This window comes from Petromyzon marinus, chromosome 29, assembly GCF_048934315.1.
Source record: "Petromyzon marinus isolate PM22_M1 ecotype Great Lakes invasive population chromosome 29, UKy_Petmar_22M1.pri1.0, whole genome shotgun sequence".
Classification (NCBI taxonomy): domain Eukaryota; kingdom Metazoa; phylum Chordata; class Hyperoartia; order Petromyzontiformes; family Petromyzontidae; genus Petromyzon; species Petromyzon marinus.
In genome coordinates this window covers 7,915,333-7,927,517 of record NC_133695.1, presented here as the reverse complement: position 1 = coordinate 7,927,517, position 12,185 = coordinate 7,915,333, and the positions used below count along the sequence as shown (strand labels likewise).

At 55.4% G+C, this 12,185-nt stretch overlaps 1 protein-coding gene across 4 annotated transcripts; it reads left to right on the top strand.

Moving 5' to 3' along the window:
• The first annotated feature begins 9 nt into the window (after nt 1–9).
• PHYHD1 (phytanoyl-CoA dioxygenase domain containing 1) lies at nt 10–11,995 on the top strand. 4 transcript variants are annotated; one of them, XM_032962736.2, is made up of 12 exons: nt 10–348; nt 828–1,216; nt 4,793–4,951; nt 6,711–6,786; nt 7,456–7,503; nt 8,099–8,154; nt 8,659–8,721; nt 9,598–9,619; nt 10,742–10,870; nt 11,201–11,317; nt 11,451–11,577; nt 11,818–11,995. In XM_032962736.2, exons 2-12 carry the CDS (start codon nt 863–865, stop codon nt 11,858–11,860), a joined length of 1,194 nt encoding a protein of 397 aa, XP_032818627.2. In that variant the 5' UTR covers nt 10–348; nt 828–862; the 3' UTR covers nt 11,861–11,995. The 4 variants fall into 4 exon arrangements, with proteins under 4 accessions (XP_032818627.2, XP_075926509.1, XP_032818628.2 ...); XM_076070394.1 differs by having other exon boundaries at nt 793–1,216; XM_032962737.2 differs by lacking the exon at nt 10–348 and having other exon boundaries at nt 485–1,216; nt 4,892–4,951.
• The last annotated feature ends 190 nt before the right edge of the window (nt 11,996–12,185 follow it).

The window sequence follows — 12,185 nt, the reverse complement described above, 5'->3', positions numbered from 1 at the left end:
CATCAGGTGCGGTTATTTGGGCGCCAAGGCAAGCAGTAGGTCACATTGGGCTCTCTCGCTACCTGAGTATCCTCGAAAATGGAGGCGACACGCTGTAATCTTAAGAGGAATATTCAGGGGAAAGGCGTAGGGAGGGAGTGGTGGTGTGTTGGGCGCTTCAGTGGCGCGACATTCCCCCCAAGTGCCCCGCGTTGTTTCGTGAACGCGAATCCGTTGTGGGTCGCTGCTGCTGCTGCCGCAGCCACCGCGGCCGCTTCCCGAAGGCCACTGGGTCCTACCGGGCCAGGCACGGTGCAGGGAAGATGTTCACCACCACGTGAACGGTCTGCGCGCCTCTCACAGCTGCCGGTGGGTTGACTTGACGCCTTTTGGTTTGAGCTACGACCTCCTCGGCGGTGTGTGAATAAAATAATATTGTACCCGCGTTTGTTCTCTGCCAATGCCCCCCCCCCACCTCCATCGCCTTGTAAAAACGCGCCCTTGCCATGCGACTTGCCTGCTTCGCGCTATCAGCCGCGGATGTCGGCGGCATTTGGGAAAAAAAATAGCTTCTTGAGCTCAAAGGGTCGTCATTGTCTGAAATCAGCGGCCCTGGTCCAACAAATGCCTCCCCCCAACACACACCGTTGCTCACACAGCACGGTCTCGAGCTACACGAGTTGCAAATGCTGCGGCGCGAGTTGTGTGTTTGCTGGAGCGTTGCAATAGTTTGAGGTGAGTGGCGGAGAGCAAGACCTCTTCTTGAGTTGTGTCGATGTTGTATGTTTGCGTGCGCAATCACTGGCAAAGCAGCAGCAGCAGCACAACTTTGCTCGCTTCGTGAATAGGGGCTGCGATCCCAGCCCCGGCACACCGCAGTGCGATGGCGTCAACGATCGCGCGGGGCGATTCTGATCGCGACGAGGTGGGTCCCTCACCACCCGGAGCCACGCCACCTCGGGTTTCTGAATGGGAAGAAGCCCCGCTGGTTGGGGTCAGGGTGTGGGGCCCACAGCGAGGGTCCCGGCCCCTCCAGCAGAGGGCGGGGAGGAACGAGAGAGGCCGCATTGAAGGGGTCGGGAGCCCACCAGCCACGCGGTGCAGTTGCGCAAGCGGGAGAGAGATTCGAAGAGGACGCGTCCAGCCGACGGCAGCCTGCACGCCATCTCGACCACTGGAGCTGTCGACAACCTCGAGCATGGAGCCCTCGACCGTCGTGGATGGCCTCCGTGAGAAGGTGCGATGGATGATGGAGCAGTGCGCGCGCGGCCTCGGTTGTAGCTCGGGGTCTCTCGGGACGCGGAGAGAGATGCAGCGTCCACCGCAGAGACAGACGACACGGGGACGTGAAGTGCATAGGCAACGGGAGAGACACGCGGAGACACGCGGAGACAGAGACATGGAACACTCAGAGACACGAAGTGAGACGCACAGACACGCGGAGACAGAGACATGCAACACTCAGAGACACGGAGTGAGACGCACAGACACGCGGAGACAGAGACATGCAACACTCAGAGACACGGAGTGAGACACACAGACACGCGGAGACAGAGACATGCAACACTCAGAGACACGGAGTGAGACGCAGGCGGACAGACACCGAAGAGACAGCAGCAGTGGCGGGCGTTGTGCGTTATGCAATCGCTCACAGCACAACACTCACACAGCACAACACTCACACAACACTCACACAGCACAACACTCACACAACACAACACTCACACAACGCTCACACAGCACAACACTCACACAGCACAACACTCACACAACACTCACACAGCACAACACTCACACAACACTCACACAGCACAACACCCACACAGCACAACACTCACACAACGCTCACACAGCACAACACTCACACAGCACAACACTCACACAACACTCACACAGCACAACACTCACGCAGCACAACACTCACACAACACTTACACAGTACAACACTCACACAACACTCACACAGCACAACACTCACACAACACTCACACAACACTTACACAGCACAACACTCGCACAACACTCACACAACACTCACACAACACAACACTCACACAACACTCACACAGCACAACACTCACACAACACTCACACAACACTTACACAGCACAACACTCACACAACACTCACACAACACAACACTCACACAACACTCACACAGCACAACACTCACACAACACTCACACAACACTTACACAGTACAACACTCACACAACACTCACACAACACAACACTCACACAACACTCACACAGCACAACACTCACACAACACTCACACAACACTTACACAGTACAACACTCACACAACACTCACACAACACTCACAACACAACACTCACACAACACTCACACAGCACAACACTCACACAACACTCACACAACACTTACACAGCACAACACTCACACAACACTCACACAACACTCACACAGCACAACACTCACACAGGATCCACACTCTCACAGCATTCACCGCTGAATTGGTTCTGTGTGTATGTTGGCGCACTGGACGAGAGGCGTCACTGTACTAATCCGCGACAGTAATCCACGCCGCGTGTTTACAAGAGATAAGTACCGAGCCAGCTGAAACACTGACCCCTCACCTCCATGACCCCTCACCTCCCTGACCCCTCACCTCCCTGACTCCTCACCTCCATGACCCCTCACCTCCCTGACCCCTCACCTCCCTGACTCCTCACCTCCCTGACCCCTCACCTCCATGACCCCTCACCTCCCTGACCCCTCACCTCCATGACCCCTCACCTCCCTGACCCCTCACCTCCCTGACCCCTCACCTCCCTGACCCCTCACCTCCATGACCCCTCACCTCCCTGACTCCTCACCTCCCTGACCCCTCACCTCCATGACCCCTCACCTCCCTGACTCCTCACCTCCCCGACCCCTCACCTCCCTGACCCCTCACCTCCCTGACCCCTCACCTTCCTGACCCCTCACCTCCCTGACTCCTCACCTCCCTGACTCCTCACCTCCCCGACCCCTCACCTCCCTGACCCCTCACCTCCATGACCTCTCACCTCCCTGACCCCTCACCTCCCTGACCCCTCACCTCCATGACCCCTCACCTCCCTGACTCCTCACCTCCCTGACCCCTCACCTCCCTGACTCCTCACCTCCCCGACCCCTCACCTCCCTGACCCCTCACCTCCCTGACCCCTGACCTCCCTAACCCCTCACCTCCCTGACTTCTCACCTCCCTGACTCCTCACCTCCCTGACCCCTCACCTCCCTGATTCCTTACCTCCCTGACCCTTCACCTCCCTGACCCCTCACCTCCCTGACCCCTCACCTCCCTGACATTACACCTCCCTACCTCTTCATCTCCCTGACTCCTCACCTCCCTGCCCATTCACCTCCCTGACCCCTCACTTTCCTGACCCCTCACCTCCCTGACCTCTCACCTCCCTAACCCCTCAACTCCCTGACCCCTCACCTTCCTGCCTCTTCACCTCCCTGACTCCTCACCTCCCTGACCCCTCATATCCCTAACCCCACGCCTCCAAGGACCTTCTGAAAATTCCCACACCCAGAGCTCTTCACCCTGGTTGCATAGCAGTCCTACATGGACCGCCCTAACCCTGCCCCTAGATGTCCTCCTCCTGGCAGTGTTTCGATCGACCACATCACGTCGGCCCTGTCGATTGATCCTGGGAGGGACTGAACGGCGCTCGAAAGCAGCATTCCTCTGCAGGTTAAACTTTGCAGTCTCGAGAGATCACCGAGTGATAGCACACTTGATTTGAAGCTGTTGATTAGACAGTGTGTTTGTGTGTGCCCTATTGGACGGGAGTGTCGGTGTGTAAATGAACTTCCCTGTTCTAGATTTAAAGCTTTCGTGACTGCAAGGATCCATACTCTTTGGTTCTATTCGGTAAAGTCACGTGACTTTACCGAATAGAACCAAAGAGTATGAACTTCCCTGTGTAGATGTGCCGTGTGTTGTGTGTGCTGGTATGTGGTCGGGTGGATCAGAGCGCTGAGCTCGCGATGTCGAAATCCTTGCTTGGTATCCTGTTTACAAGCCTGGTGACTGCCCAAAAACAACCCATCACATGCGAATTGTTTCTGTACTTAATTTGGCTAAATTATAGCTCTGAGAATCTAAATATACTTTTGACCATCATGCGATGAACATTACTTTCAGTGGCGGGAGGGGAGGATGGCGGTGGAACAGAATTCGCTTGAATATATCTCAGAGGTAACTCTGCGATATCCACTTCTGTGGGCCATTCTCCAACATGAAGGGTTTCCCTGGGAAATATCCGAGTGGATTTTTTGTCTAATTTCACGAAACCGGTCGCAAAATCGGGATCGGTTTTGTCATTAATCTAGACAACGGCCTACAGCAGACAGCATGGTTATTGCACTCGTATCATTAATCAGGGCGGCCGCTGGAATATAACCCCGAACCTCTGCAACATGTCACCACCTCTGTTGTAACCAGGTGTGTGGTTGTAGCCAGGTGTGTTCCCTGTGGGTGTGGAGTGCGGGCGAGTGTGGGGAGTGGTAGTGTAATAGCGCTACGCTGCGCTATGAACCCGGCGACCGGAGTTCGATTCCCGCTCACGGCCACCACCAGTGACGATTATCTGAACTGGTCCTGAGCCTCCCCTAGATCGACTCAGCCTTAAATGAGTACCTGGTGCGGTGTGTAAAAATCGCCACTAGAGAGACAAAGGCGGCCGGGCACGGTGCTGCCATGGCGGCCTTCGTTGGTGCTCGCCAACAGCATTTGCCCCAAAAGTCTGTTAATGCCATACGGAGCATCTGTCTGAAATGTGTGTGCGCGAGAGAGCAGCTGGTGCAGGATGGCTACGCGGTGGTGGAGGGTTTCTTGAGTGCGGCGGAGTGTGAGGCGCTGCGCGTGCGTGCCGCCCAGCTCGTCGTCTCGGCACAGGTGCCCCCGGAGTGCCGCGTGGAGTTCACCACGGAGGAAGAGGAGCAGGTGCACGCGCAGGTGGGTTCCGTCTGACGCCGCATGGACACACGGACAAAGATTCCCTGCGCAGCCTTTGACAGACTGTTGGGGCAAGCGCTGTTAGCGAGTCGCATCGATGAAAGCCGACACGAGGAGGTGGGTGGCCAGCACCTGTCTCCCCAGTGCTGATGTTTAATACACACTATAGCAGGTACCCATTTTAGGCTGAGTCGACGTTGAGGAGGTCCAGGACCAGTTCATATATTCATCACCGATGTTGACCGTGAGCGGGAATCGAACTCGATTCTCTGGGTTCGGAGCGCAGTGCGCTGCTAACCACTGTGCCACCGCTCCCCACACAAACATGCACACTCGTGTCCACACTTATATAAACATGTACACTTGCCCAGCATACCAACATATGCACTTATGCGCGCGCACAGGCACGCAAGGCACACACACACGTTTATACTGTTACCCTCCGACTCTCTGAGTTGTATTATCCTGTTGGATGCCCTTGCATCAACGGGCTGGGGTATCACTGACATGGCCTCCTTTTGCTCCCTTGGCCTGGATGTTTCGATGGCTCTTGCTGCTTCATGGGCTGTTTTGTCTTACTGGCTCAGCTATCATAACCCCGTTACGCGCTTTCCTCTCACAGCGTGGCAGCCAACGCTGCAGGATCCTGTACCATTGACATGCTAATTGTCTCACATTAGCATCACTAACCCAGCTTCTCTCTACCTTCCATCTATTACCTGTGCCCAACTCCCCCCCTCCCTCCCTCCTTGCCTCCCCCCCGTCTCACAGCGCAGCAGTCAACGCTGCAGCATCCTGTACCATTGACATGCTAATTGTCTCACATTAGCATCACTAACCCAGCTTCTCTCTACCTTCCATCTATTACCTGTGCCCAACTCCCCCCCTCCCTCCTTGCCTCCCCCTGTCTCACAGCGCAGCAGTCAACGCTGCAGCATCCTGTACCATGGACATGCTAATTGTCTCACATTAGCATCACTAACCCAGCTTCTCTCTACCTTCCATCTATTACCTGTGCCCAACTCCCCCCCTCCCTCCTTGCCTCCCCCTGTCTCACAGCGCAGCAGTCAACGCTGCAGCATCCTGTACCATTGACATGCTAATTGTCTCACATGAGCATCACTAACCCAGCTTCTCTCTACCTTCCATCTATTACCTGTGCCCAACTCCCCCCCTCCCTCCTTGCCTCCCCCTGTCTCACAGCGCAGCAGTCAACGCTGCAGCATCCTGTACCATGGACATGCTAATTGTCTCACATGAGCATCACTAACCCAGCTTCTCTCTACCTTCCATCTATTACCTGTGCCCAACTCCCCCCCTCCCTCCCTCCTTGCCTCCCCCCTGTCTCACAGCGCAGCAGTCAACGCTGCAGCATCCTGTACCATTGACATGCTAATTGTCTCACATTAGCATCACTTTTGTCGTGCTCGTGCCTTGCTCCTGCTCGCCCTGTAATCCCTCGAGCTTGCAGCACTCCCCCCCCCCCCCCCTCTCTATCTCTCCTCCCTGGTTCCTCCCCCTCTCTTACCTGTATAGTCCTTTTTTCCCACTTCAGTAATTGTTTCTTGCTGTGGTTGTCCCACCTGATGACGGACGCTTGTGTTGCGCCCGAAACGTCGTGATTTATTTTATTTCTACCTACGTGACTTTACCGAAAGAACCAAAGAGTAGACACACGTTCTTACAGAAACGTACGCACACCTCGTGGGTGCAGTCCCTCTCTCTGAAATATTGTGATTTTGTGATTATCTTTCAACAGGGAAACGCCGATTACTTCATGACCAGTGGAGACAAGATACGCTTCTTCTTTGAGAAGGGCGTCTTCAGCCGGGACGGTGAGGGTGGATTCCATGGGTTTCACCATTTGTCTTGATCGTCATCGGTCACTGATTGTCACCGATTGGCCATCCCTCGTGAGGGCCGCTCTCTGCTATTGCCTCCTATATAGAGTCCACTACAATCGCAGCCGCCAGATTGTAAGGGCAGTTTCTGTACTCGGGCCCTGCGTCATCCGGAAAGGAACTCTCGGAAAAAAGAACCCTCTCGGCATGGGGCCCCCGGGGAACGGCTTGCAGCCAGCGAGCCTCCGGTGTCTGAGCCTACCGTGTGTGCGCGAATGCCCACCACGTGGGAGTGCGAGTGAAGGAGAAGGGTTGTGGGTGTGCGGGGTCAGTCCGCGGGCTATTCTGGCAAAGAAACTGGTCAGGGGTTGCAGGGCGGAGCGGCTCCAGAGGGGGCTTGTCGGGGGCAGGGAGGACGCCTCCTGCTCACGGTCTGGCTCGACTTTGTTCTGCCACTGCCTGTGGCCACTGTTGCCTCTCTCGCCATTATGAACGTACCCGCGGTTTCTGTGCAGCGTCTCGAGATATGGTCGCACGTAGACGCGGCTGCATACATCTGCCTTGTATTGCAGATGCGTTGCATTGCATTACGGTCGCACTGTGTAGCTGTCGTGAGAGGCGGAGATGACTCGAGGCATTGGGCATGGGTTTGCTTATTTCCAGGCGACTTCCTGGTGTCCAAGGAGCTCGCCATCAACAAGATCGGCCACGGTGGGGCGCGCGGCCAGCCATGACGCTACCGCTTCCCTCGATCGCGACTCTGCACCTTCACTGCCCTCATCCAAGCACTGCAGTTCGCGTGTGCCCGAGTTGTTGCACCACCACCACCATCCTGCCACTAACACTGCTCCCACTTAGAATAATTACCACCAAATTACGCAGTGTAATATACACACCTCCGATTATCTCAGTTGGCTACGTACGGTGTGAAAGACGTTCAACATACATACATGGCGATCATCGCCCGCTCCTGCAAAAACTTGGCACGACCATTGCCGAAAAAATGGTTATGAGACTCGGCGAGGCTGTCCGAGGTAAACAAGCGTAAATAAAGTCAAATAAGCCATCCTGCCACCAGCATTACCACCACCACCAGCATCATCAGCAGTCTTGCCACTCCAGGACTACCACTACAGCTACTGTCACCACCAACAATGATTACCGGCATCATTAACCACCACCGCAGCTTCTACGACCGCCGGCACTACCGCCGTCACCTCCACTACGACTCGCGGCACCTTCGTTCCAGGAGGAGTGTAGTGTTGTGGAGCTTACAGAGACTTTCTCTCCACACCGCTGTGTGCAGCCTTACACGCCCTGGACCCGGTGTTCAGAGATGTCACGTTCAGCACGAAGGTGAAGGTGAGCACTGTTCTCTCGCCTAACGTGACCAGGTCTGGATTTCTCACCTAATATTTTCACTGGTAGACCGGAGACGGCACCGATTAGTTTCCAGAATCATAGCGAGCGGTATACTGGATGTGGTGTGCCGGATGGGGATATATTTTCCGGGGCATTGACCAAGACACACCTGGCTGAAATCAAGGCCTGGATATATCATCACCGTCATCATCATCATCAGCATCGCCTGTGTATTGTTTTGGTTTATGTGTGGTTGCTGTTTGAGACTTGGCGTTTATTTAATTTCATGTTTCCATAATAATTTTTGTCATTTAAATGTTTAATATTGTGTGCACTCTGGCACCTGTTTTTTTGTACGATTAACCCATTTGTCCTCAGCTCCACTTAAAAAAACATCGGATTATAAATAAAGACAATCTCACATCATCATCACTGTTATCAAATACGCACAGGGTTGTGTTTGTTTGGCTTTGTCACCTGCCATGATCACATCCATTCTTGCAGGAAGTGGCACGGAAGGCCGGCCTGCAGGAGCCTGTGGTCGTGCAGAGCATGTACATCTTCAAGGTGAGCAGCACACCAGGAACACAGCAGCACACCAGGAACACAGCAGCACACCAGCGACACAGCAGCACACCAGGGACACAGCAGCACACCAGCGACACAGCAGCACACCAGGGACACAGCAGCACACCAGCGACACAGCAGCACACCAGGGACACAGCAGCACACCAGGGACACAGCATCACACCAGCGACACAGCAGCACACCAGCGACACAGCAGCACACCAGCGACACAGCAGCACACCAGCGACACAGCAGCACACCAGCGACACAGCAGCACACCAGCGACACAGCAGCACACCAGGGACACAGCAGCACACCAGCGACACAGCAGCACACCAGGGACACAGCAGCACACCAGGGACACAGCATCACACCAGCGACACAGCAGCACACCTGCGACACAGCAGCACACCAGCGACACAGCAGCACACCAGGGACACAGAAGCACACCAGCGACACAGCAGCACACCAGGGAAACAGCAGCACACCAGGGAAACAGCAGCACACCAGCGACACAGCAGCACACCAGGGACACAGCAGCACACCAGCGAAACAGCAGCACACCAGCGACACAGCAGTACACCAGGGACACAGAAGCACACCAGCGACACAGCAGCACACCAGGGACACAGAAGCACACTAAAGACACATCAGCACCCTTGGTGTGCTTTTGTGTTCCTAGTGTGCTGTTGTGTCCCTGAAACACAACACATATATATACATAAAACCCCACGATTAAATATATATTGGAAAACGCCTCAGTAAATGCAGTCTGATGTGCCCAGATATGTTGGAGCAGTGGTTGCAATAGCTCGCTGCATAAATCCACATTGTATCGCATTGTTTAGTGTGCACATCCGTCTTGTGTCCTTGCAGCAACCGGGGATTGGAGGAGAAGGTGAGATCACTGGTGACACCCACCGCGACTGCTCGGCACTCTGCACCCCCGAAGTGGCAACTTCTGTCCAGCTCTCCGATGTGTTTTTGAGTTGTAACGGCAGTTCCTGAAAATTATTTCAGCACACGTGTAATGGAATTTCAGACTCACTGAGCTATATAGCTCTTTTTCAGAAGCGACCTGGCCACAAATGATAGCTCAATTAAGTAGCTTATAATGTGTAAATGTGTAGCATCCAAATACTCTACACGCATGTTTGTCAATGTGGAGGGAAAACCAGAGGACTCGTGGTCATGAGGAAAAAACCACATGACCACGGGGAGAACATGCAAACTCCAAATATACAGGGATCAGGGTTGGAATCGACCCCACGACCTCCTGTATACCAGTCAACATCTCGCAACCGTGGCGCCAAATGGCTCACGGTGCAACCCGAGCACCGTGTCAAATTTCTCCGGCATAATTGCAGAGGCCTGCGCAGTGGTGTCCCGCTTCCCTGTCCGGCACCCCTTGGTGATCGCGACCCTTGGGGGCTCAACCACTTCTGCTCTTGCTGCCTCGTTGCGTCAATGCCGCCGCCCAAGTTCTCTTCTGTTCCGCTCTTCTTCATCTGCGATCCGTCTCTGCTCCTTCTTGGCCCGACTGCAGCCACTGCCGTGCGGGATCGGGGAGCGGCGCCAGCCGAGCGGTTTGAACACCGCCCGGACGTTGTTGTTGGTCGCGCCGTCTGGGGCGATGGCAGCCGCGGGTCGCTGTGTGCCGGCGTTGGTTAACGCGTGCGTTTATAGCGTTCTGTTGAAATGTTCTGTCAGCATGGACAGCTGGTAAATGGTGGCTGATGGTGGTAATGGTGATAAAAAAACATAGTGATGGTGGCGACGAATTGTGATTTTAACAAAGTATCCCAATTCTAATTTCGCTATTGCTGCTTGTGGTTGTGTTGGTGGTAGTGCGTGCATGGCACGTTGTGAGTGGATCCAGAGATTAACTTCTCGGTGAATGTTTTCAAGGTCGATGGTAGACTGGGCTACGTGACCGCTAGTAGCCAGAGCCATCGCGAGAGGAATACTGGATGTGGCCTGCTGGGTGCAATTGAGCCCTGAGTGGAGTGGTGTGCTGCAGTGACGCCGCACCAGGACGCGTCGTTCCTGCACACGGAGCCACTGGGCCGCGTGCTCGGGTTCTGGGTGGCGCTGGAGGACGCGGATCTGGACAACGGCTGCCTCTGGTTCCTGCCCGGGTCTCACCGGGGTGAGTGCCAGCCCCCACCTCCCTCATTTAGATAGGCGCGTGCGTGTATTCGTATGTGTGTGTGTAGCGGTCGTGTGTCTGGAGAACCGAGTTCGATTCCCGCTCGCGGCTAACACCACTGACGATTATCTGAACTGGTCTTCGGCCTCCTCTAGGTTGACACACCCATAAATGAGTACCTGGTGTGATTGTGTAAACATCGCTATCAAGGTAGACAAAGGTGGCCGAGCGTGTGCGGTGACGGCCTTTATAAGTGCTCGCTCACAGGACTTACCCAAAATGTCTGTTGAGTCTATACGGGGTATTTTTGTTTTGTGTGTGTTGGTGCAGAGGGGGTGTCGCGGCGGCTGGTTCGCCGGCCCGATGGAGAGTTCCCCCGCACGGGGTTCGAGGGCTCGGAGCCCCCCTACCCTGACGAGGGGTTCGTGGCAGTGCCCGTAAAACAGGGTAACCACGTGTGTGTGTACGTGTGTACACGCATGTGCTTGTTCTACATGGGTGCGCGCGTATACGGATGTGTATACATACGTGTGTGCGTACACTACGTGCGTGTACATGCGCATACATGTGCGGCCTGCAGGGGGTCTGGTTCTCATCCATGGTGAAGTCGTCCACCGCAGCTCGGCCAACCGGTCTCCTCGCTCGCGCCACGCCTATACCTTCCACCTCATGGAGGCGCGCGGCTCACAGTGGAGCACACGCAACTGGTGCGACGCCGGCTCCACGCCCCCCCCCCCCACTGACCTCGCCTCCTACACGCCACGAGCCTCCTGCGAGTCACGCACCGCTCCTCTCCATCACACGTGCCACTCACCTCACCATCTAAGTCGCACACACCACTCGCACGCCCGTACCTCGCCTCCCTACAACACGCACGCACACACACCACTTACATCTCACACAGCCTTACTCGCACCCCTCTCTCACACGGGGTGCGCTGTGTTTAGGCTACAGCCCACGAGCGCGCTTCCCTTCCCTCACCTCTACTGAGTCGGCGCTGCAGGCGGGCGCTCGGAAAATGGAGTCTGCCGCTGCCCCGACGTCACCGGCCCCGACGTCCCGTCGACGAGCCCCGGACACTCTCTCTCTCTTTCTCTCATCAATAAACGGAGCTGGAACATCCAAGAGGCAGTGCGTTGAACGTCTGTGGCAGCCCGACTTGCGTGTAGGGGACCCGTGTCACGGGGATGCCGTTGGGCCGAGTCAGGGCAACCCGTCGACCCAACTCAGGCGACTCGAAGGGCGCTCTATGCATTGCTTTTTCCTCCCCCTTGGCACAAGCGACTGAGAAATAGGCAAATCATTAAAACTGGAT